At 39.5% G+C, this 26,909-nt stretch overlaps 1 protein-coding gene across 4 annotated transcripts in view; it reads left to right on the top strand.

Moving 5' to 3' along the window:
- KAT2B (lysine acetyltransferase 2B) overlaps window positions 1–26,909 on the top strand; it is a 52,558-nt gene that overhangs the window by 20,996 nt on the left and 4,653 nt on the right. Inside the window, exons 5-18 of one of the 4 annotated variants that reach the window (XR_013225263.1) lie at window positions 523–704; window positions 3,320–3,511; window positions 8,432–8,538; window positions 8,807–8,932; window positions 11,869–12,005; window positions 14,936–15,147; window positions 16,435–16,561; window positions 16,835–16,945; window positions 18,661–18,804; window positions 21,167–21,281; window positions 22,065–22,101; window positions 22,282–22,345; window positions 23,043–23,127; window positions 23,594–24,239. Coding sequence is in view for 3 of the 4 variants with exons in the window: in XM_077302610.1 (XP_077158725.1) it covers window positions 523–704; window positions 3,320–3,511; window positions 8,432–8,538; window positions 8,807–8,932; window positions 11,869–12,005; window positions 14,936–15,147; window positions 16,435–16,561; window positions 16,835–16,945; window positions 18,661–18,804; window positions 21,167–21,281; window positions 22,065–22,101; window positions 22,282–22,345; window positions 23,043–23,127; window positions 23,594–23,787 (1,833 nt within the window). In the remaining variant the exon portion in view is untranslated. Of the gene's footprint in view, window positions 1–522; window positions 705–3,319; window positions 3,512–8,431; window positions 8,539–8,806; window positions 8,933–11,868; window positions 12,006–14,935; window positions 15,148–16,434; window positions 16,562–16,834; window positions 16,946–18,660; window positions 18,805–21,166; window positions 21,282–22,064; window positions 22,102–22,281; window positions 22,346–23,042; window positions 23,128–23,593; window positions 25,981–26,909 lie in introns of those variants that run through there. The other 3 variants (XM_077302612.1, XM_077302613.1, XM_077302610.1) reach the window with 3 other exon arrangements.

The following is a 26,909-nucleotide window of genomic DNA, read 5'->3' on the forward strand; positions in this document are numbered from 1 at the left end:
AAAGGAATCCAATAGATGATAGCAATTTGTATCACTACAAGACCCCTAGGTAGGTCGCTGATATCTTTAGAAAACAAGGTCCTGATTCAGAAAGGTAACCATTGTTGGTTAGGTATTTGGTTATCTATATCTATCATATGCTGGACAAATAAGAGTAGCCTTCTTGCTTGGGGATGGGCTGATGTTCAAGGCTTGTGGGGTTACACATTAAGTACCTATTTGCAACTGGGTAGATGCCTCATATCTTCCAGTCGGAAACTATACCTGCAGTTTATAAACCAGCAGCGGCTTTTTATTTGTACTGAAATTAATGCAACAGAAGGCAGATTGGATTCATATGCAAACGTGAGGCTATAGACATGGAGCAATTACTGTGTTTCATCTGCAGTAGCCAGTAGTGGAAACCTTATTCCCTGCCTTTGTGTTAAAATTAGGTGCCTTGGCTTATATGTGGGTCGGCTTATATGCGAATATATATGCTATCTTGATTGCATGTCTTTAATTTCTGTCTCTTCTTTTAAGGGAGTAAATAATTTTGTCCAATACAAATTTAGTCACCTACCATCAAAAGAAAGACAAACAATAGATGAATTGGCTAAAATGTTTCTAAATCGTATCAACTATTGGCATTTGGAGACTCCTTCTCAACGAAGGCAGAGGTCACCTAATGATGACATTGCTGGCTATAAAGTTAATTATACAAGGTAAGAATGTTTTGTTTTATGGTTCCCATTGCATCTTATGGAAATATTTTCTGTAAGTACAGGTGCCATGTGATGACTACTTTCAATGCTCCGGTTTGATTCAGATATGACAGCAAGCCATGGTTTATCACTACACTAATGAGTCTGAAGACCCTTGGGTTTGCATGCTCCTTCCTCCTTCATCCATTATGTGCAGGCAGCTGATACATGATTTCTTCTTCCATGGAAAACCATAGTTTGCTGTTTTGTTGTAAGCAGAAAGTGATGGACTTCACTTTTCCTGCAAACCAGGATTGTGGATTGAACTTCATTTCTCATTTGAATTTGTAATGGCAGACTGTGCCATGAAAGCAGAAATTATGCATTAATTGGCAATGTTCAAGGATGGAGGGTATGTGAGCTTTGCTGGGCTTAACTGAGTTTCTGCAGTCTACAAAATACATATTCTGCAGTCTACAAAATACAAATACTCTTAACTATGTATGGATGAAATAGCCAAAGCCATACCTCAGGTGCAATATACCTCCAGCTACTATAGTCCAGGAGTGATTTAGAGAACAGGGCTAGAATATTGCCGCAATTTCATTTTTATCACCCTCATATGTGATTAAGATTTCTTCTGTTACTTGGGTCATTAAATTAATGGGAGATCTGTTCTGACAGGGTTTATTTTTTAACAAACCCTTTAACTGGGCTGATTATGAAAACAGTTTAAATTGTTTAGATTTCCTGAACTGCTGTCCTATAGGATAAGATGTGGTAAAGCATATTTTGTGCTGTGGCGCCAATAATAGTTGTAAATATGGTAGATAATATCATTTCATGCCAATTTTGTTCTATGCATATTGGCTACGAATGTTTCTATGCCCAATTCAAAGTTCTGGCATTGATCTTCAAAGCCGTATATGGCTTGGGACCAACATAACTGAAGGACCATTTTCTCCCATATAGACACACTACTCATCCATTCTGGAGACCCTGCTTTGGGGACCCCCACTGTCTCACTAGACCAGCCTTTTCAACTTTTTTATCACTGAGAAACCCCTAAAACCTTCTTCAGGCTTTGAGAAGCCCCAGAAGTAGTGCGATCGTACAGGGTATGGTTGGGAAGCTTAGCTGTGTATATACCTACCTAGGGCTCCTTCTCTTCCTGCCCTCCAGGCCCATAATTTGCCATTTGGGGACGGAGGGGCAGGTTGACATGACCATATGTGGTCAAATCACCCAATAAATATTTAACAGATTTTAAAATTATATAAAAAATTAATTAACACCTACCCACTCAGGAAACCCAGAGTCGTCAAGAAATCCCAGGATTTTACAAAACCCTGGCTGAGAAAGCCTGTATTAGACAGATGGCCACCTGAGAAAGGACCTTCTTGGTTGTAGTGCAGAAACTTTGGAATTCCCTGCCCAGTGAGATTTGGCTGTCTCTTGATTATTGTTTTCCACTAACAGGTGAAAATGTTTAGTTTGGCGTTCCCTCAGTAATTCTTGCCTATTTGTATGCTTTCGTGTGTCTATGTGCTTATATGTTCTATTAAACCACCATGTTTAAATACTTTATTTTATTTAAACTGTATGGACATGCATTTTAATGAGGACTCTCTGTGTTCTAAAGAGACCATCTTCTATTTCATTTGGGGTAATTAGCTTAAGGAGAAAGAGTGAGAGGTTGGAACTTAGATCTCCACCAATGTATACTAGGATTTTTTTTTTTGCTCAAATAAACCAGGCTGATGTTCAACCAGAAAGGCTTTTTATTAAAAGAAAAATAAAAGGGCAAGACACCCACATAAGCACACTTGAAACATGTAAGCTAGTTAAGAGAAAGGCATGGAAATAGTTGAGGGGAAAAGAGCTATAATTACCAGATCTTGTAGTGGTCCACAGAAGCATTTAACAGAGAGAAAAGAAGAAACCTAAAAAGTGAGGGTGCATGCTGCTGGTACTAGGAACACACACTACATTGTCAGTTAGCTGATCTTGATGTAGGACAAAATGCTTCCTGGGGCAAGCTGATATATTCACCTGAAAAACAAAAGTTTGATGGGCTTTCCTAAGGTGAACAGTGATCTGGGAGAGGCTTAGTGACCCTGGACGGGTAAACTAAAAGGCTTGGTGAATAGAATTAAGTGTTGATTAACTGGTCGCTTGATTAAGGTGAGTGTAACCAGAGGAAGCAAGATGGGACATTGATGAGATTAGTCCAAGTGAGTCATTAGGTTCTTGAGAGACCCATTGTCCTAAATTATGCATATCTCCAGGGGATGAAGGAGGCTGTCAGCTAACCAGCTGCTCTTACACCTCCAGATTACATGTCCAGACTTGTCTCTGGCTGGCATCCATTTTCTGTCATTTTGGGCCAGGCAATGTATTACACTTATATTTGAGATGATATATTAGGAAGGGTGTTTATGGTAATGCTAGCTATAAACTGTCCTTCAGCAAGAGGAGGGGTCTTACTGCTAGCGTCTGAATTTGGGTGGAAATGTGGCATAGAAATATAATAAATATAGAGACAAATAATTAATTAATTGACTATCAAATAAGATATTTTTCAAGTTTTGTTTGAGTTTTTTGTGTATTATTTTTGTGTCCTCAATTCCTGGCAGGTGGCTGTGCTACTGCAATGTTCCCCAGTTTTGTGATAGTCTACCTCGATATGAAACCACACAAGTTTTTGGGAGAACACTGCTGCGCTCCGTCTTTACAGTCATGAGACGACAACTTCTCGAACACGCTAGGCAGGAAAAAGATAAGCTTCCTCCTGAGAAACGAACACTAATCCTCACACATTTTCCAAAGTAAGAAATTTTTATTTGTAAACTATTTGATTAGGCTCTCAATCTTTAATAATATGATGTGCCAGTTAAGCCTATGCTTAAAAAGAACATAAATTCTCAGTTTTTACCATAGCAGATAATCATTTAATGCCTTTTTTCTTGCTACTTAGTTAATCTGCAAGTGACTGCAGTGCACTGTTTTATGTATTTAATTACCCTGTTATTTTAGTTACTTCACTTATACCCAGCCTTCCTCCCCATTGGAGGCCCCAACCTGTTTACATTCATTCTCTTCTTCTCCCTTTTGTTCTCACAACAACCCTAGAAGGTTGGTTAGGCTGAGAGCATGTAATGGGCCCAAGGTCACCCAGTGAGCTTCCATGGCAAATATGAACATTGGCCTCTCAGTTTCTAGTCTGACATTCTAACCACTACAGAACACTAGCTCCGTACGTTAAGTAGCCAAGTCCCAAGTAACCTGCGCCTGAAGACTGACAATGGCATCCAAAGCATAACATTGATTTCCAGAAGACTTAGAAGGGCACAGCTCAGCTTAGGAAAGCACTGTGTGGCCCACAAGCCACACACCAGCTGTTGGCTGTGTTTAGGATCATAACAAGAACAGTATCAGTTTAGAGCAAAACATTCTCAGCTTGTGTCTCCTGGGGGTAAGAAAGCTACAAGACCTGGTTGGTCTTGGATGCTGTTTTACTGCCTGTGTTTGTCTGACCGTTTACGCACTGGGGGTTTCATGCTGGGCTGCAGGCTGGAGTTTTAGTCGTGGCAGGTTGCCCCACCTCTTCCTGCACCCACATGGGGAGCATTTGGCCTGGTGTGCCTCATCCGCCCTTGATTTGTGCTCCTGCATGGGAGCTGTGGCAGTGAAGTTCGCAATGCGTAAATGGTCTCTGTGTGGTATCCAGGTTACGTTTGAATTTTCTAGGGCTGGGGAGTCAGGGGATAACTGTACTAAACAATGGTGGTCTGCTTACGCATTAATAGACTGTCCTTGTTACTCTATGTCATAAATTGATGTGTTATAATTACATTGGTGTTAGCTACATAGTTCATGCCTCTTTTCAAATAAGCCTGCTTCATGTCAGAGAGCAAGCTTAGTGTAGTGGTTAAGAGCGGCAGCCTCAAATCTGGAGAACTGGGTTTGATTCCCCACTCCTCCACATGGAGCCAGCAGGGACCTTGGACCAGACATAGCTTTCTCAGAACTCTCTCAGCCTCATCTACCTCACAGGGTGTTAGTTCTGGGGAGAGGATGCATAGGTTATTGTAAGCTGCTTTGACACTCCTTTGGGTACTAAAAAACAGGGCTTCTCTATCTTCTCCTCCTCTTAATTTTCTCTTTTTGCCATTTTATGCTGTAACTTTGTAAAGGCTTTCATTTTTGACACCGGGTTGACATCAGCATAGTATAGTGAATTAAATTGCCTCACCCTGCTTCAATGTGATGGAGCCATGGGGATTTCAGTTTACATAATAATTGCACTGCAGTAGAAGTAATTTATTCATGATGGTTTACATATCAAATATGTTAGTGGAACAGTAGAAAAAAAGACATGTCATTACTTAGATCCTCCCTCCCCCACATGATAATGGTTTAGCAAAGAACAAATTTCTCCACAGCAAGATGCAGTACTTAAACAGGGACTACTTCATCATCATGACAGATAAGGGTGAAATGGTTTCTCTGATGAGGCCAATTAGTTGTCTGCTTTGTGGCAAACTTCAGTATGTTCTTTTCCAGGCACAGGTCTTTAGAGGAAAAAGAGATAAAGTGTATCTTTTATAAGCTGATGGCTTGTATCACTATAATTACTGGTTGTGGAATGTGGGCTAGACGAGAAAAACGTGGAAATAATCCCACTGTGGTTAAGAATTTTTATTAATTTCCACAGACTTCCCTGGAAGACAGAAGCATGTGCTTGGCTATCTCCCACTGGAAGAGCAGTTCTTGATTTTGTCTGCATCAGTATTTAATTGTGTTTGTATATAGTGCCATCAGATCACAGCTGACTTATGGCAACCCCGTCAAGGGGCTTTCAAGGCAAGAGATTAAGTTTGTCCTTGCCTTCTTCTGCAGGGTCTTCCTTGGTGGTCTCCTTTCCAAGTGCTGACCCTGCTGAGCTCCCAAGATCTGACAAGATCAGGCTACCAGGGGTGGCCCAACTGTGGCTCTCCAGATGTCTAGTGACTACAACTCCCATGAGCCCCTGCCAGCACACATGTGTGCTGGCAGGGGCTCATGGGAGTTGTAGTCCGTGGACATCTGGAGAGCCACAGTTTGCCCACCCCTGGGCCATACCATACTGCCTTCCTTTCCCAGTAATTAGTCAGCATGCTTAATTAAGTTATTGAGGAACTTGGTCAACAATGACCTTTGCTGGAATGATCCGATCCTGGCAACCCTATTGTATTGCTAAAATGAACTTTAAATTAGGCATGGCCAGATAAGGATGAAGCAGGCTACTGAGATATTCTGGTTACTAAGGAGACCAGAGAATGCTAGAGAGTGACTGACAGGTGAGAGGGAATGACAGTTGGAAAAGTGGCAGTTGGGCAACTGGGGTACAGGCAAGATGATATGAACGCTGTGAAGGGACTGAGTAGCTCGTGAGCAGTCCAGGCCACTCTGGACAGTGGACTGTGCAGCCAAGAGCTGCAACTCTGGGAACGTAGACATTTACACGTTTCTCCCCGCACTTCTTAGAGCCGTTGATTGTTGGTATATTATTACTAGTTTAAAATAAGCTATTGGATAGAGATCCATTGTATTTGAAAATTGACTAATTGAAGAAAGTTGTTTTCCATTGAAAATGGACATTACCAGGATGCTGTTCTGATAGACGTCCTGAGAAATAAAGGAATAAGAAAAGAAAGAACATATAAGGAGAGATTATTTTTGTTTTTGATAGTATTAAGTTTATTGTATTGCCTTTTGATAGGTTTCATTGGCATATGAGCAAAATTTGAAATAATATAGTAGTAGACTGGCAGCATAATCCTAAACAGAATTATTACATCCTTATAAATTCATCGAAATCCATGGGTTAAGAAGGATATAGTTCTTAAGAAAGCACAATAAGGGAGCTATCCTAATCAGGTCTACTTGGAATACTACTCAGGTTTGTTCAGTGGACTTAATCCCATAAACATGTTTTAAGGTTTCACTGAAAGGTTGCCATCCTAAGGACACTTTCATGGGAAAATCCCCATTGAACGTAGGACTGTTTAGGAATATCAGCGTGCCAGAACAACCAACTGGAAATGCAAGTGCATTAAGACTGAGAAACTGTTTGTGGGGTGGTAGATTTTTTGATGGGAGTCTATGGAAACGTTCTGGGAGTGGAAGACACTCTAAAGTCATTGGGGTCTTACAACTTATGGTGACAGGGCTTCAACAATCAACTGCAAGGGCACTAAAAAAAGAATATTTGTGTTGTTCTGTTTTCTGTGGGAGAAGGTTGTGCATGTAGTGGTTCTCTGCCTTTGTGTATCACCAAGGGGCTGTGATTTTCATCACTGTGGTAGGGTCTCAGATAGGGGAGACCAAGTTATGTTTTTTCCATAAAATGCAGACAACAGATGGTGTTCTTTTTATTGTTGTCAAAAATGAGAAGCTATAACCATTCCCATGCAGAAAACAAGTCTTGGCTAATTTAGGGTTTGTCCCTAAATGCCAAAACAATCTGCTTGTGAAAATAATACCATTAGATCCCTTGGGTGGGCAGGAACTTCCCTATCATAGATTACATAGTTTTCAGGAAGTTTTACTTCCAAGATGGCTCTTGCAATTACATCTGTACTTCTGTCAGACTTCACTGTCCCTTTTTAGTCTTCCAATAGTAGGAGGCCTGAACTTCTAGTTCTTATTCCTAACTAATGTGCTGTACTCATAATCAGTGGTAACAAGTAGTGAAATGAGTGGATCATTTCTCCCTTTCATTATATGCTTTGGAATTAAATGCAGTTTCTTAATTGCGTTCATGATTCTTTTACTATTAAACTGGGAATGTTATCCTAGATTAACGGGTAAAATGGTTAAAGTATGTGTGGCAAGAACTTATTCTGGTTTTGTTTTACTTTGCTGGTTAAAGTTGAGTTCATAAAAGTTCAAAACTATGGGAGGAAAGAAAAAGTTGTCACAATGAAATAGTTTCGGCTGCTATGAATACTAGAAGGCAGAGCTGATCCTGATTTTTTCTAATAATCAAATGACCTCCACTGAACAGTATATACCAATGAGAAGTATTCACATGCGAGTGACATGACAGGGTACAGGTAGCCACATTGCTCTAAAGCAAAATCCAAACATGAGGATACTTTTCATTAAGACTGTCCTAAATAACACAGTGTGCAAGCATTCAGGTTCTCCCAAACTTCTCATTCATCCACAGATGATTTTCGGAAAGAAGCGTCTTGGAAGCTCTGCTGTCACATTTAGCTGGAGATGGTATTTTTGTTGGCTTATATCCTTAGAGAACTGTGGTTGGACAAAAGCGGTAGTTTATAAGAGACTTGACAACATTGATCTCCAGATGTTTGTGTGTCTAGTGTTACAGAGCAGACTGACATTGCTATCTTCGATTGCTCATTACTTTGAGGATACTTAAATCATGGCAGATAATCTTTCTAGATCGTACATGATTCTAAGCTGCTTAAAGTGTTTTTATACAACACAGATACCTCAAAATTATTGTGATGACAACAAAACTTGAGATATTTCTGATCAAGAGTGCTAGCCTACCATTTTATAATCACTCTAAAATGAACAACAGTGCCAAAGGGGATTATGTAGCAGCCGTGTATTTTTCTCAGTTGTTTAAAGTTTGATAGTTTATCATTAAAATGTATGATCTGTCCATTTTGCTAGGTGACTTAAATTATTGAATTCATGTGTGTTAACCTTGCTTCACCTTATGTGCTAAGGTTCCTGTCCATGTTGGAGGAAGAGGTGTATAGTCAAAGTTCTCCCATCTGGGATCCAGATTTCATGGCATCCTCTTCTCGAACTGTCCAGCTAGGCATCCAGACAGGTAACTGCCGTTTGCTTTGGGGCAGGGAGTCCCCATGCCCATAAATTAAGTACCTTTGCTTAATAGAATGTCCTTTATACATACAATTTCATTTATATTCTTTATGGCTTTGTTAGTACTTTGTGCAGCTAAAATGGTGCATTTAGTGCATTGGTAATTGGACAGTAATGCACAGAAAGTCTGTGTTGCCATATTCATATGCAGTATAGAATGGTGTGTAGACTGGAGATCTATTGTCTTAAACATGGTTTCTTTTTATTAATTGTAGTTATTAGCCGTCCCCCGGTGGTAAGGTCCTTTTCATACAGCGCAAGTCCCACATCTCTCGAGCAGCCCAGTAGTGGGAGTTTGAGCCCTGCATGCAAAGCTGTTTCTGGCCAGGACCCAAACCTGGGTATGTAAAGAGCAACCAACTTCATCTTTTGATTATTTTAGCCCCAGTGAGTATGATCCATAGGGAGTTGTTCCTGTGTAAGCCCTCTTGGAAGAGAATGAGAGTTGAGCAAGAGAAGAGCTGTGATTGGCGTCTTTCCTATTGCTTGATTCTTTTATGGCAAGATCGGTACTTGGCAACTTGCCCACAATGCAGAATGGGTTTATCATTGGGTGTGTGTGTGTGTTGTAAAGATACCTCCCATAGTCAATTCTTTTATCAGGTTCAGCTAGTGCTTTTTAAGGTAATAATACAGAAGCCCAGATGGCCTTCCAATGCCAACAGAAAATACTTTTTAACATTAACCTCTCACCCTAGTTCTAAATAATGTGTTAATGCTTTGAATTCCATCACCATGGTTATTATTTTGTATTAATCTGCAATCTATGTTCAGCAGTTTTCATAGTGGAAGGGTGCCTTGCATAGGATTTAAATAATAACAATACACTACACTTTGTTGCAACAACAGCCATCCCTTCACTCTGTTAAATTTATTTAGGTGGCTTGATGTGAGTCAGTCACTTATTCCTGGAGCCCATTTAATCACCAGTGGCTCAGTCATATGCAATACAATCCTAAAAACTCTTTTCTTCTGGGAGTAAGACCTATTGAATAGATCTGAATAGGATTCTGGGTAGACCTGCTGAGGATGGCACGGTGGGTGCATATGATTATTACATGTAGAGCGGGTTTCATTCAGCAGTAATTGGAATGTAATCACTTCCCCAGTGTTCTTCAAAATGACCCAGCTACATCCTGTTATCAGTCGTGATATGTGATAAAACCCTTCTGCCTAAAAGACCATACGTCTGATCATTCTTGACACAGACCCAAGGTCACCTAAAGGAATATGGAGCTTAGAATGACATTGTGTCCCCTGAATTTTTCTTAAGGCATTGTGTGTCCACCCAGCACTTCCCTTAAGGGTGCTCAAACATGTGTACCTGGATATGTTCAAGGGTAGCTGCAGCGCTGCTGTACTTTTGCTATTACAAGCTGAGCTTCCCTCCCCCCTCCTCCCGTTTCATGCCGTATTCCACCTCCCTCCCCCCTCCAGGCAGTTAATGAAGCAAGTCAAAATACAGTTATTTTTAGTTTATCCTGGACCTAAAGTGCCAAGCTGTCTCCCTGCAGCTTTCCTACCATATGCGCAAAATGTTCTACAGCGGAAGTTCAGCTGCCAGATTTGTTGATGCATTAGCCAGAAGGCACATCTATCTTTTCTGTTCTTAATGGTCTTGTTTTTGTCATTGTAAGCATGGAGTGAATAGACAATGCTGACTCAGAGTGGAATTTTCAGCCTGATTTCAACTCAAAACGATAGAAACACTAATAAGGAAGTAGCTCACTTTACTACTGTGAGAAGGGCTTGGTGCACAGTGTCCTTGGAGGTTCTGCCCAGGCCCAGTGGAAATGAAGATTTTTTTTTTTTCACAGCAGCACACCAAGATAGTATGTGGCTTGTTCATGAAGGTGTGAGGCTGTGCAAACCTTTTCTGGCACCTGAAAGAAACGAACGAAGGAAATAAAAAAGAAGACTCAAGAAATGTCATTCCTAAAATGAATATTTGCACAGTAAAATTTTAAAAGTAGAAGGGCTACCAACAGAATGCTCCAGAGTCTCGTTTAGTATCACGTCCATGCATACAATTCTTTCAGTTACTCCAATTATTTAATACCCCTTTAAAATAAAATCGAACGGAGAAATAAGGCCACTGTCTGTTGGTTCTAGCCAGGTCCTTCAAAGTGAAAGAGTCATACACAACTTGACTTTTAAATGAATAGTAAACTTGTGTGTTCACAGGCCATTGTGATCTGGCAAGAAGGCAGTTGATTGGGGATGAGGTAAAAGGGGGCCCTTGGCAGCTGGAGGTGCCATAACTTGCCTAGCAGCTTTGGACTTCATTTCTCTGACAGTACAGAGGGATTAAGGGGCTTCTTGATGGACACTTGAACACAAGAAGCTCTCTTATACTGAATCCATCAGATGGGCAGCAGCGCTCCAGGGTTTCTGCCATAGACTACATGTAACCTACTACTTGATCCTTTTAACTAGAGGTGCCAATGATTGAACTTGGGACAGATGTTGTGTCATGGAGTCCCAGCCCCTCTCATAGGGCCTTGGGAGCAAGATGTAATGCCAGTCATCAACTTTAAAAGAATGTAAAATGATGGTCTACACATCATAGACTAAGCTAGCTGGTACCGACTGGCAGAAAGGTTTTAAGAGAGTTTGTATGGAAAGCTGGTTATCACGTATTTGTTGATGATGTGTGAAAAAAATTCTGTTCAAGCAATTAAATGACACAAACCATTCTGCCTTATAAATGTATTTTTCATAATGGTTTAAGCAGTTTTTAGCTTTTTTGTATCTGACAAAGGGAGGTTTGACTCTCAATATACCCCTCCAAATCTTGGCTGCTGAGGTGCTACTGGTCTTGAATCTAACTTCTTCAGAATTCTGTTAGTGCTGGTTTGTTATCTACTTGAAAAATGCATATTGGTCAGAGGCTGAAACTCACCTTTCCTGAGAAATTCTGATTTATCTCACTAATGTGATTCCAGTGAGACAGTGTTACGTGCATCCACAAATATGAGGAACATATAAAGGGCTTGGAGAAAAATACTTTTGATCCTGAGATATCTCTGCATCCATTGTGAAACTCCTCCTCCAGGACAGTTGTGTCATAAGGAACAGCCTCTTAGATGTGGCCTACTCGGGAACTGAAGCCCTAGTTTTGCACTGCAGGACAGCCATTTTCAGAGCTGTGAATCAGCTTGTTCAATGCTATCCAGTAGCCTTGAACTGCTGCCTTATAACAGAATAAATATTTGGGTCGTTAGGACTTCTTTGATCATTGAATAGTACTTTTGTGTCTTATGACTTAATTACACAGGAGAGAAAAGAAAAATCAATGAGCCTTATTCTGGGGAGGATGCTAAGAAGCCAAGAGTTGTGGGAGATATTCCTATTGAACTAATCAATGAAGTGATGTCAACCATTACAGATCCAGCAGCAATGCTTGGGCCAGAGGTAAGAATTGTAGCCTTGGCAGAATAATTCATGTCAGCATATTGACCTTTTTAGTTACAGATGGTGGATACATTTGCTTTTACACCTGGCTCCTTTTTTTAAAATTTCTGGTGAAATTAAATGTTTGGTCAGTCTCTCTGTTAAATATAAATAATTCAATATGTTGCTTTTAATACAGCCCACTAAATGAGTTTTGATTAATTTTTCACCGTGTCTGATCTTACTATGCTGGAGGCAGCTGGCGCATTACATCACACTGAATAAAACATTATGCGATTGTAATGCAAAGTAATTAAACCTCAAGAAATGAGACCTAAACACATAAAGTTATTTCTTCTTGTAGCATATACAACATGTGACACAGCGTGGCAATTTTGGAATGTTGCACAATCAATTTCTAGTATTTATTTTTTGATGGCAGTTTAACTTGCCTTTTTCCAAAAGGCTGGGGATAATGTTAATTGAAAGCCCTATAAAGTAGGTGTATCACAAAAGGTTCCATCTCACCGCCCTGTTGAAAGACCACTTTGACAAACAGGTCTTAGCAATCCTTTGTATCAAAAATCCTTTAAAATCAATAACATGGGGACCTTCCTGACATCTCTGGGAAGACCATCCCACCACAGAAAGACTATGATCAGAAAAAATAAATTTGTAACAGTCTGACTCTGACAAGGTATGTGGAACATATACTTGCTCCAGGGCTCCTTGGTCCTAGCCCCTTCCTTTTCACTGACACACACAAACACACACAAACACACACACACAGGTGTGCACACAAATACACACACTCTCTTTCCTCCACCCTGGCCTCTCCCCCTTCCCTCTTGGTTTCCCAACTCCCTCCCTGGTCCCTCTCCCCTCCCCCTCTCAGACACACACTCCTTCCCCTCCCCTCTTACCTGCTTCCCTGACCTCCTCCCTGGTCCCTCCCCCCTCCCTTTCTCAGACGCACAAACTACTACCCCCACCATTCCCTCTTACCTCTCTTAGACACATATAAACACACACATTTACACACAAACTCCTCCCCACTCCCCCCTGCTTTCTCCCCCATTACCTCGCTTCCCTGACCTCCTCCCAAGTCCCTCTCCCTCCCTCAGACACACACCCAGACTCCCTCCCATCTCCTCTCCTCTTTACCTCTTGTGGCAGCACTGCTCCAGCCTCCTTGGGCAGTGGTGGTCCTGGCAGGCCTCCTCCCGCATTGTGCCCCTCAGCTGTCCCCGACCACTTATGGGACAGGACTATGGATGTTACATCTATAGTCATTTCCATCCCAGGGGCTGCACCAGAAGATGTGTTCCACATCAAAAAGCTCCAGCCTGAGCAGATGCTATTATACATTTCATAGGCTGTTGTTGCCCTCTGAAAATAAACTCTATTTTGATTATAGAGGGAGGAAATGCTTCTGAAGATATGTAGACAAAAGGTCTGAGCAACTTTCTTACTGCATCCTCATAATCAGGGGGGAAAGGCCATTACTAGACCACTTCTATCATCCACATTTAGGAATACCAGCCTCCAGGTGGGACCTGGGAATACCCTGGAAGTATAGCTCATCTCCAGACAAGAGATCAGTTCCCTTGGAGAAAATGGCTGCTTTAGAAAGTAGACTTCATAGCACTATTCTTCACTAAGGTTCCTCCCCACCCCAAACCCCACCCACTCCCAGCTCCACCCCAAATGTCTCCAGAGATTTCCAACCCAGAGCTGGCAACTCTATTCATATTTACATTTACCAGTTGCTGGATGTTTAAGCTCCATGCTGATGGAATGGGAAGAGAGGAATTTGTGTGCTTTGCACTTTGACCACAGGGGGCACCAATTGCCAGCTATAATTCTTTAGCCAAGATTCCAAATAAGCACAATTCTTCATTACACTGCAGGTTCTTCCTCCCACATTTTGATCCATTTCTTTGTGCATACTGTGAAAAGTGACATTCTGTGAATTGATAGTTCCTGGACAGCTAGCAGCCAAATTTTGCTCTGGAAAGCAGACAATGTAAATCAAACAGTTCAACTGCAATTGATTATGATGTCTGCATAATATTCCTTGAGGTTATGTATGCAACAATATAGCATATCTGTTTATTGACTTAGGCTCATTTTCATTTCTAAATGAAGATCAAATGATATTGGAATATTTTGATTTAGCTCTATGTATGAATACCATATTTGGGCTTTTAAAAACGAGTGCCTATTTATTTGGACCTTCAAACAGCAGCAATTAACAGTGGGATCTCTTAGAGTGACCAGCCAGGAACTTATTTAAGTTTGGTTTCTGACCTGCTACATTTAATAATAATAAAAACAAAATTGTATTTTTAGCCCGCTTTTCCCTGAGGGCTCGGTGTGGGCAAGAACATTTTTAAAAAATAATAAAATAATACATTAAAACACAGTAGATCCCTTTAACTGTTCTAACTGCTTCCATTCTTGCAGCGGGAAGATTGATATACAGAAGGTTTCAGATTCAGATGTAAATTTAGCTGGTATTTTGAACAAGGAATCTAGGGTTACAGCACTGTTTTAGAATTTAGAATACAAAGTTCCATTTACAAATTTGGTGATAAAGAGCAAGATCCTGAGTCCTTCCCTGAAGCAATTCCTTAGAACTTGGGCAATTGCTGGAAATTGTAGAGTCTCAAAAATATCTATGGCTTTTTCAATGCTATATATCTAAATGATTTTTTTTAAATGTTATTAATTTGATTTATATACTGCCCTTCACTGCAGTGGCATAGAGTGATATCTTAACTTTTTAACCAATTTGACTAGAAGTTCCTAGAGTGGCTTATAATTTGCACAGGCATATAGTCTTGTTCACACTTAGAAGTCCATTTCATCTTGCATGCATGTATCAGATGATGAAGTCACAAAAATCTTAGCAAATGCACTAATATTTTTTTTTCTCTTTTGCACTGAAGCAGACTAATTTTCTGTCAGCCCATTCGGCTCGGGACGAAGCTGCCAGGCTAGAAGAGCGTAGGGGAGTGATTGAATTTCATGTTGTTGGAAATTCCCTAAACCAAAAGCCAAACAAAAAAATTATGATGTGGCTAGTTGGCTTACAGAACGTATTCTCGCATCAGCTACCCAGAATGCCAAAAGAGTATATTACTCGTTTAGTCTTTGATCCGTGAGTACCTTTCTTTCCCTCTTTGCATCATTCATTGGGGTTAGAGACACCAAAATAAATAAATAAAAATCACCAAGTTTTTAACGTGGCAAAGTATAGTTTAGGTCTCGGCATTCATTTAATTATTAGATTAATTGTTAGAAAATAAACTGAGAACACTTAATTGTAGTAACCTGCTACTGCCAACTTCAATAAATAGTTCAGATTAGGTTACAGAGAAATAGATAGATTTTCAGAGATGCCGGCCCAGATATACCTAGTACCAACACATTTATTACCGTGTTTACAAAATATATATCATATGTTTCTGCCATCACAAAGGCCACCAAGGTGGATAACAATTTTAAACATACATGAAACAATATTTTAAAACCATTAAGATCAACCACCCACCCAAAACCTATTAAGACTTCGCAATGAGCCCGTGAAAGGGCATTCTAAATTATTGTTTTCCAGTTTGAAGTAATGACTTTGGTCCAAGGATTCCATTTTGCATTTCAAAGCACCTGAACTTGCTTATTATTTTGGAATCAAATGGCTTCACCAAATCTGAGTGCCCATGAACTCCGCTGCTGTTAGCCTAAACATCCGATAACACTATCAGATTAATTAATGGACTCTCACATTTAATGACACAGATGACAGCAAAGCTTTTTGCTTTGTTCTTCAAAGTCAGTAGCTTAAAGGGCTGCATGGTTCAAAAATTTTCCAAGTTGAAGTGGAATTGAAACCATGCCTTGTTCAGTTATGAGAATTTTTCTATTGATTTCTTTTGGAAGCTCCTTGTGTGTTGTATGCATGTTTTTGATTGTGACAAATACAAATGGATAAACGGTATTATCTGTAACAAGTTGGGAATTGAAACAATGTAAATCATTCCACATCTTTAAGAATAGAATAATTCTTCAGAGTAACCCAGCTAGTCATCTGTTATTATACTATGTAGATTTCTGATACTTGGGAGATAAAAAATTCCAAAAAATTGTTCAATGCCTTCCTGAGCACTGACTTCAGTGACTTAGAAAGCGGTAACTCTGCTTAGGTTGGCACTGCTTATAGGTTAAAAATGACCCAATCTCTTTGGTCATGCTTTTATTTAAAACTGTCATCATTGGTGCCCTTTTAACTTCTCATGTGCATTCTTCCTAAAATGGTATTCGTTGTCAGTGGAAAAGATACTGTAATAAAACTCTTTCCTAGCATCTACTTTCTATGTGGAACACACACACACACACACATATATATATAATTGTGAAATAAAACTGATGTTAATGTGTACAATTGCAGGAAGCACAAGACCCTTGCTTTAATAAAAGATGGCCGTGTGATTGGTGGTATCTGTTTTCGGATGTTCCCATCTCAAGGATTTACAGAAATAGTTTTCTGTGCTGTGACTTCGAATGAACAAGTGAAGGTAAAGATGATGTCAGTGGCTACAGCGAAAGCATAACTGTGAACTCTTTTGAAAGATATGAAACTAAATGATTTTCATGAAAACTAGTGTAGTTCTCTATGTGAACACAATGGGATGTCCTGTCTCTCTTTCCCAGTGGAGCCCCTAATGCTTCTGAGGGGACCTTCACAACAGAATTAACATGGCATGAAGTAAAGCATTTAAGGATTATTTTAATGCTCAGTTTCTAAAATGCAAGCTTCAAAGTTTTAAAACTTTTGCATTTCTATACAGGGTTATGGAACCCATCTAATGAATCATCTGAAAGAATATCACATTAAGCATAATATTCTCAACTTTCTTACATATGCTGATGAATATGCAATTGGTTACTTCAAGAAACAAGTAAGTAGTCCTAAGAGGTTTTCATTGGTGTGAAGGAATATTAATTGTTAGTAACCATAGGGCAAACATCATTAAATTTTGAGCACTGAGCTACTTTGACTTTTTGTATGTATGTATGCGTATGTATGGTGATTTTCTGCATCATTAGTCCTGTCCTGTGCTGGTTAGCATGTTACTATGTTTCGTATCCATACTGCAAGAAGAGTTTCTTTTCTTTTGGCTAACTCCATTGATGGCATTCTCTTCCATTGATAAGCATTCTCTTAAGGAAAAGGGGCAGTCTCATGGGTGTTTTCTATATGGGGACAAGCTTGTCTAGTTTCCCTGTTACTGCTACAGCTGCTAATGCAGCACATTGGCAAAAAGGCTTCCACACAAGTTTTCCTGGACATTTTTTAAAAATCAGATTGGTACCTTTTCCCTTATACCTCTACAAGGAAAAAGGACTAGAAACCTAATTTAAGAGAAAAGGAAAACTGAGAATTCAGAGAACCTGATATCCAGATCGCGATAAAGGTATTCAATCTCCATTTTTTAAAATAATTAAAGGCTCAAGGAATAGGGAAAGTGGCTGCTATGTGAGTGGGACTAGAAAAATCCAGACTTTTTCATGCATATGGCGGCCATTCAGACTTCATTGTAATCTTTAAAAAAGGTTTGGAAAAGAGCAGAGAAAAGCATGGGAATCCCCAGAAAATGAACAAATGCACCATTATGCTGTGGAAGCATGATTATGCTGTGGCATGATATAGCTCAGTCTTGACAAAACTGAGGCTAAGAAGAGTTGGTATTTGGATGGGAGACCACCAAGGAGGACTTTTCAAGGGAAGGCAATGGCAAACCATCTCTACTTCTCCAAAAAAAACCTTTGTTGGGGTTACCATAATTCAGTTGTGACTTGATGGCACATATGTACATAACAGCCTCAAGACTAGGGGCACATAACCTGTGTCGAAACACCCATTAATAGAAATAGAAGAAGACTCTTAGTTTGTTTTGCATGTAACTGTAGGTCGTATTTTCCTAGGAAAGATAAGAACAGTAGGAATAGGCACATCTTCAATAGTATATTATTTTTTGAACGGGACATCTAAAACCTTTGTTAGAATAAATTCAGAGTCAGTATTATAAATATAATAAATATTAGAAATATCTATATTTCTAATATAGTATAATAAATATTAGAAATATTTTTCTAATGGCCTAAGATCTGGGAGACGCTGGTTTGAAAATCTGCTGTGCTGTGGAATCTCAGTGGGTTGGCCTACTTACACGCACTCAGCCTAACCTACTTCCCAGAGTTGTTGTAGAAATAAAATGGAGAGGGAAACAATGTAAGCCACACTGAAAACCCAATGTGGAATAAATGAACAAAGTAAATAAATAACACGTATGGGGGGGGGGGATCAATATTTTTTGTAAATTTGCTTTAAAAAAATTAACTAGCAATCGCCCCTGGGATCACATTTAACTTATTGTACTCATTAGTCATTCTCCTTTAGTCATTCTCCTTCCAAAATTTCTTATTTATTTTGACTCAGGTTTGGAACTAGATTCTGTGCTTAATTTGGAAATATGGCCTACTCTACTGTAACATGTACAGAATTGTTGCTTTAAAGAACCTGGAAGATCATGTATCCAAGAAAAATCAGTGTTACTTCAGAAGTCATTTAAAAACAAAAGTATATTTTAAAAGTTTCCCTTATTTTTGTTAGGGTTTTTCAAAAGATATTAAAGTACCCAAAGCAAAATATGTTGGCTATATCAAGGATTATGAAGGAGCAACATTAATGGGATGTGAATTAAATCCAAAGATTCCGTATACTGAATTTTCAGTTATCATTAAAAAGCAGAAAGAGGTAAGTTTTCTATTGATTGACTGTTACAGACCAACCAAACCTATGCTAGTATCCATGGGTATTTCTCAAGTTTAGTAGAATGAATTGTTCTGGTAGATTTTATTCTGTTTTTTCCTCTGAACACAGAAGCTTTGAAGTATTGTATAGAATTATTATTTTTAAGAATCTGGAAAGTTTACATAATTTCTTTTGAAGTGTTACTTTGTCAGTATATCAAAGATGACTTTGCTTTCCCTATTACATTCCACCCACAAATGTTCCACAGTTCTTAAAGCACCCTTTTCTAATTTTTCGTTTATTGTTACAAGTAGAAATTCTGACACTCCATACTTATAATTTTGCCATGTAGAATTTCCCATACAAAACCAACAAAGGTTGCTTTACTAGTAGGATCAGAATAGGTACAAAAATTGCAGTGAAACAACCTTTTAGCTCTATCTCCTGATGAATGGCCGGCTAGAATCCCCCCTGGAAACATTTGCCAGTGGTTTGGAAGCAGTGTCTGAATGGCTCAGAAAGAGTCACCTGAAACTCAACCCCTCCAAGATGGTGGTTGGGTAGAAGGGTACAGGATCAGGAAGCGCAAGTCCCCTGCCTGGATGGGGTGCAGCTTACGGCTGTACCTGTGGCCGGGAAGTTGTGGGTGATCTTTGATGTTCTCCTTTCTATGGAGGATCAGATCATGAAAGTAGCCCAAGTGGTGTTTTCCCATCTTCGCCAGGCTCAACTACTAGCACCCACCATTCCTCGGACCACCTGGCCACGGTGATCCATGCAACAATCACTTCCAGACTAGACTTCTGTAACTCACTCTACGTGGGCCTTCCCTTGTCTCTGACCCAGAAATTACATCTGGTGCAAAATGCAGTTGCTGGTTCCTCACAAGGTCATCTTGGAGGGCCCATGTCTAGCCTATGCCGAGGCAGCTGCATTGGTTGCCGATCAGCTCCCAGATCAGGTTCAAGATGTTGGTACTTACTTTTAAGGCCATCCATGGCCTGGGCCTCACTTACCTGAGGGACTGCATGTCTCCTTATGCTGCTCAGAGGGCTCTTTGCTCTGCGGGCAGAAATCTGCTGTTTGTCCCCAGGCACTTGGAAGTGTGCCTGGCCTCAACCAGGGCCAGGGCCTTTTTGATCCTTGCCCCAAACTGGTGGAATGAGCTCCCGGAAAAGCTGACTGCTCTGATGGTGCTTTCAATGTTCCGCAGGGCCTACAAGACAACTGCAAGACAGCTCTTCCACCAGGCATTTTGTTGAAGCCTGGTCTAGGAAGAACTACTCCCTCCCCATGCAGACTGGTAAAAGCCTGCTGGGACACATCTTGAAGCTGCCCTTTGGAGAATTGGCAACCATTTGATATGAGGGTGTGGGTGTAGTGAGCTATCCTGTTGTGATTTTACTGCCATCTGAGGTTTTGTATGGGCATGTTTTACTGTTTTATGGGAATTTAGATTAGATAGATTTTATGTAAACTGCCACAAGCCGGTCGACTCCGGGAGTGGTGATCTAAAAATCTGAATATAAATTAATTAATTAAAATAGAAATTAGATAAAGCATTGTATTGTAATTTTGATTCAGAAAAGTAATATTTAAATTAAAATCCAGAGATTTGTACAGTTTTAGAGACAAAAATCCCTAACTGATACATGTACATGAAAGGTCTTAAAGATGCCACTGTACTCAAACTTTGTTTTGCTGTTTCAGACTAATACCCACCTGAACCTGATGCACTAACACAGTGTTCTCAAACTTTTTTTGGTTGCCATCCCCTTGACTCCCATCCCACAAAAACTATGGGTCAAGACAAAAGGGGAAAGAGAGAGAAAAGCAAGCAATGGAAAATCTCATGGCCAGGAGTAAGCAGAAGGCTTTTCCAGCCTCCCAGAGATGGAGACTTTGGGGAAATGGGTGCCAACCCTGGGTTAAGAAATTCCTGGAGATCTGGGGAGGAGTCTAGGGAGAAAAGAGTTTGAGGGGGGGAAGGAGATCAGTAGGAATATGATCCCATCCAGCTCACCTTCAGAAGCTATACATTTCTTCAGGAAGCTAAGCAAGGTTGACCTTAGTCAGCCCTGGAATGGGAGATCACCAAGGAAGTCCAGGGTTGCTACTACCCAAAGGCAAGCAATGGCAAGCCAACTCGGAATGTCTCTCACTAGGAAAATGCAGGTGCAAAAGAGTCAGACTGCTGCCCCCTACTGCCCCAACATTCCTCACTGCTCCCTAGATCCTTCCATCATCCTGGGCGGGGGGGGGGGTACCACCCACTTTGGGAACCCCACTGTGATTGCTTGCCATACACGTTATTTCACTGTAGCAATTAAAGTCTTCTTTCTATGTCACTCTTTATTTTTTACAGATCATTAAAAAATTGATTGAAAGGAAGCAAGCTCAGATTCGGAAAGTTTATCCTGGTCTTTCTTGCTTCAAAGATGGAGTACGACAGATCCCCATAGAAAGCATTCCTGGAATTAGTATGTACCGCTTTGACAATTATCAAAGGGGCCAGATTGAAAATAAGGGTCTTACTGTTATGGAGTGTATTTATTAGTTGCTGCAGTTTTGACAGAAGGCTGAATTTTCTCCTATTAACATGTGCTTCAACATGTATAATTTTAGTACTTTTCAAAGCCACTGCACAAAGCAGTGAGCAGTAAGGGTCAATCTGGATGTTTGAGATTGGTCAACTGGGCTAGAAAGGGCAATGGGGAGTAATGAAGTGGCAGTATCCGTTGTTGGAAATAATATAGACCACCACCACCCCACCTGCTTTAGCTATAAACAAGTCCACCCTTCTGCATTCGCATTCAGTTTGTCAGAAAGGGAAATTAGAATATTGGCTTTCTTGAGAGGTCTCCTTGTGCTTAAAATTGAAATATAGAACAGTGCTAAACAAGTCTCCATAAGAAATAACATTCAGTTACATTCATGATGACTCAATTCTTAATAAGGAGTAGGCTTGGGGTTGCAGTTTTGCATGGTTGATCATGCAATGGGTTGTTTCATATCTAAACCAGTCTGAGGCCCAAAGAACCAAATAAGTTGTTGTTTTGATCCCAGTTTGAATAAACACAGAACAAAAGGATTGGTAAATTAATGGGGACATATTGAGGAATGCAGTGTCCTGCAAAGCAAAATGGAATTCTTAGTATAGCTGTTGTTTGTGATTAGTTTGAAAAGTAGGAATATGCTGTAGTTTTTGTTGTACAGTTGAGTTTTGCTTCTTCTCAAATGCTTTCATTTTGTTTATTGTATAGGAGAGACCGGATGGAAACCAAGTATCAAAGAGAAAGGGTAAGAGCTGTTTGTACAAAAGAACAAGCTTTTCTCGCTGTAACTGTTGAACTATTTGTTGTCCTCATCCATTGTGTAGGATTAAGTAACCATAGCAATAATTTTTGGAAATGTTTTAGGAGACAACCAAAAGTGAACAAAACATACATGTTAATTTTCTTGTCAAAATTTTCTTTCAAGTAAAGAACCCAAAGATCCAGATCAGCTGTACAGCACTCTAAAAAACATTCTGCAACAGGTAAAGGTGAGTATTCATATTCATTTGGACCATATGAATCTTGATAAATATACTAAATTATCTCCACTGAGGAAGAGCAGAGAATGTTAAAAGATACCAATGATCAATAATCTTAAAACATAAATGTGACTGTTTATGAAATCGTATCATACGCTGGTCTAGTACAGACTAGAATGGCCAACGATGGGCCAAGAGGGGTTGGGAAGAGGAGGGCATGTACACAGCTATGCTTCCCAACCATATTCTGTGATCGTACCACTTCTGTGGGTTCTTGAAGCCCGAAGAAAGTTTCAGGAGTTTCTCAATGGTAATAAAGTTGGTCTGGTAGTTCAGTATCTTCTACTAAGTTGATCAGTGGTATCCTCCCGGTCATAGAATGTAACAGTTGGAAGGAATCTTGGGATCTTACGTCTCCTTTCCCCAGCTTAATTCCCTTATCCAGGCACAAGTTTAGCTTCAGCAAGATTGTTCATAACATATCCTCAGACCTTCTCTCCAGATCTTTCAGGTAGAGAAAGTCTGATCTCAACAACCTCTAAGATTTTTGAACTAGGAATATCAGAGATTGAAGCTGGGACTGTCTCAGTCGAAAACATGTGCCCTATAATGGAGTCGCTTGCATAATGCTCTGTAAATACATGGAACTATTTCTAATATGGAACATCTATTTATACGAGAAACTTTTTTCCCCCTTTTACAAAAGAGCCATCAAAGCGCTTGGCCTTTCATGGAACCTGTGAAGAGGACAGAAGCTCCCGGATATTATGAAGTTATAAGGTTCCCCATGGGTAATACCCCTACATCAATATGTTTTAGAAGGTTAAAGTTAGGAGAGACAGGGTGTGGAATGTTTTCGTATAGCTTGATCTCATCAGAGCTTCAAAGCTGAGCAGGGTCAATGCTTGCGTGGGAGACCACTGCTTCTGTGTACAGAAGATCTCGTAGAACAGCATCGCAAAAGACATTTTGAACTGCGGTGCAAGGGAGGAGGTGAGAAGGGAACTCCTTCCACCTATAGAAATGCTCTGGTGGAGACAAAACAGCATATAGATATATGTGCAATGGTAGCATTAATTTTAATACCAACTACACAAAATATGTTAAAGTATCTACAGCTTTTTGGAAAAAACACGAGGGGCTATGTTAAAGAGTCAGTATTATTCTATGAATAAGACTGGTGTGTGTTGGTCAGTCTTTATTACAGCCCACAGGCCATTCAGAAGTGGAGTAACTGGTGTGTGTGTTCTTACACAGATCTGAAAACTATGAGTGAACGACTGAAAACCCGGTACTACGTATCAAAGAAATTATTCATGGCAGATTTGCAGCGAGTGTTTACTAACTGCAGAGAGTACAACCCTCCTGAAAGTGAATACTACAAGTGTGCCAATATACTAGAGAAATTTTTCTACACAAAAATTAAAGAAGCTGGGTTAATTGACAAGTGATCTTGTCTATCTCAAACACAATCAATATGCCTACTTAAGAGCAGAATTTCCAGTTCATCTTTCAATAGAATTGGAATGTGTGTTAAAAGAAATTTGTTTTGTTAACTAGCACTTTTAAAAATGTAATATAGAGAGTTTATTTTATTAAAGTACTTTTTAAATGTACACCTGCATGCCCTTTTGCAGTGAATTCAATAATACATTTTTATTAGATGTATTGCACAAAACTGTTTGGAGATTTGGAAAGGGACAATTTTCCAAGCAGTGAATGTTGAAGCTTAATGTAATGCAGTATCAAATTGTAAAAAGCTTTTTATTTTTTACAGCAGAGATGCTAACAAAGGGGAAATGAATTTTATATATATTTTAATGAAACACTCAACTACTAGAAGGTGCTATGAGAATATTAGAAAGAACTGCTCTAAACTATAATGAGGAAAATCCCCTAATAGGTACAATTTTTTTCTTATTAATTTCATTCTTTGTATTTGCAACCACTATGTCAAAGAAAAAGCTGACTAGTTAAGTTGTGTCATACTGACTTTGGTTATATAGGTCATAAATTCCAAAAAGACTTCAAAACCTGTGGTAGCCATAAAAAGCCATATATACTCTACTATACTGTTTTGTAGGGCCAACTATAGCATATTTCAAATGAAAAACCTTTTCTAGTACTGTGTCCCAAGCTGGCAATTATTTGCCTGTATTAGGAATTTTATATACATGGAAACGCCACTCTGATCATACATTCCCACAGTAGGTGCTGCAGTGGGTGGGTGGAAGGGGCAATTCCAAAGATTTTCACACACATCAGCCAGCAGCTAGATGCCATGAGTAAGTTGAGCAACATTCACATTAACCTAAGTAGTGCAATGTGATTTTTAGTATTCCTATGCAGAGCGTATGCCTTCCTAGTCTCTGACAATTCCATTATGCAAGTGGTTTTCCCTTCACACTGTAGTAGTGGGACAAAACGTTCCTGTCACAACTATATCTGCACCCTACCCCCACTTTCCAACAGAAAGCCAATTGTAAGGGCTAGGAACTCTGGTTGTGAGACGCAGTACAGGGCTGTAGTCAGAAGGGAAACTGGCAAATGTACTCACTCCCCCCCCCCCCAACCTCTTGGACATATAGCAAGAGCCTATTGTAAGGTAGGGAGGATTTCTGTTAATTACCCTTTCACCACAGCCCATGCTGGTGGACAGTTGCAATGCAGGGGAAAGATACTAAAATCCCTTTGAAAACTTTATTTGTAGTTCTGTAAAGTCTCAGCTATCCTTAAATGAAGAGCCCTATCTGATACTTATAAAGATTTTATGCAATGTCATAAAAAGTTGAACATAGTCCTGCTAAGTTAACTTCCTTGCCATCATGTATTGTTCTAAACTGGATTTTCCACCCACATTTTATAACAATCCTATTAGCATATTATCAATTATTGCAGCTATATTTTCACTACTCCTTACATTATACATAGGAGATACACTTCCACTCATGCCAGTGGGGTGCAAAGGAAATATTCGCTACTATGTTCTGTTTCATAAGTGGGCAGTGGTTATCTTAAAAACACTGGGAATAGAGGGCAGTGAAGAATGTGTCATGCTAAAGGTGGACTGCTTCTCCTCTGTTTATAAAATGCTGTTGGTGGACTAGAGCTTCATCCTGTTTGTTCTTAGACATGCTGATAGTTCACTAGAAAAGTGGCAAACTGCATTTCAGTAGAATTCTCCATTTTTACAAAATGTCTATGGGAGTATCTATCCTACAAATAGATGACCCTTTCTAGAAGGAAATGGTACAACGTTAGTAAAAATGGTGACATAGAAATGCCTTAGCGCTTTATATAAAATCAGATTTATTTGGCTTTGTATTTAAGGTACAATAATGCAACTGTGTATTAGAGTATTTAAGTAGTACTTTTCAAGTATTTTGTAAACTGGGCCAAAAGAATCACCTCTTAAGCTTGATATCCTGTGAAAGTGTTCCTTTCAAAGATTCTTATTGTCTTGAAATTAGAGTCTCTTCTATATTCAGAACATTGGTTTCTAATTTAAAGATTATTTTCATAGATATTGTGCAATAAAGCTCTATAGTATGATGTGTTTTAAAAATGCTTTAACTGAAACTACATTTGTAAATTTATTTATTGTACTGGTATAAATTGATTTTAAATTATATGTATGAAACTAATCTTGTGTGCTTTTTGGTACTTTACAGTTTTTTGAAAGACAAGGTTTATCTTGCTTGTAATGAAATTGCCATATTACCTTTGGATGTGTTATTTCTTTCCATGACAGTTGCAAGTCACAGACTTTTACTTAAACACCCATTCAGATGTAATTCTAATTGTCTCGAGTTTAAGCAGAGTCTCCACAGGGAAGAAAAATGATTAATTATACTGAAGAAAAAATGATTAATTATATATTGCATAGGAGGGAGGCCACCTTTGATATTAAGGTAGCCAGTGATTGGTAGGCCTTACCTAGGAAGGGGCAGTGCATTAAGGCTGTGGGTCCAAAGCCCTCAAGGACTTCAAACATTAAAACCAGCCCTTTGAATTTAGCCTAGAATTAGTCAGGGAGCTTTTTCAAATTTGAAGTTACAGGTTGGTGCTAGCTGGCAAGCAAAAGGCAGGTCCCAGCATTTTGGATTACCTTTGAGTACATTATAACAGTCCAGTATATTAGTATAGGTCGTATCAATTTGGATGCTTTTTTTAGACCCTGCCTGCTTTGTCAGCAAATTCCAGAAAGGACAGAAAGTTGGAATCCAGATTGCAAAACATCAATGAAAGACACTAAATACCTCTGAAATTGCTCTACTGTCAGCTCAGGTACCTTGTCCAAATACAGCCAGTGAGAGAAGTGTATATGATAGAACAAAAATTGGGTTCAGTGGCAGCTTTATCTGTAGTGTGCATGCACAAGGAAGCTAATACTTTGAATAAAACTTGTTTGGTCTTAAAGCTGTCACTGAACTCAAAACTCTGTTCTGCTGCTTCAGACCAACACAGCTACCCACCTGAAACTATGACAGTTTATTCTGATCTAAGGTAGATTTTTAAAAAATAGAAAGCACAAAAAAACTTTTTTCTTAAGAAACTTGAACTCCCAAAAAAG

Source organism: Paroedura picta, chromosome 11, assembly GCF_049243985.1.
Source record: "Paroedura picta isolate Pp20150507F chromosome 11, Ppicta_v3.0, whole genome shotgun sequence".
In the NCBI taxonomy this organism is placed as follows: Eukaryota; Metazoa; Chordata; class Lepidosauria; order Squamata; family Gekkonidae; genus Paroedura; species Paroedura picta.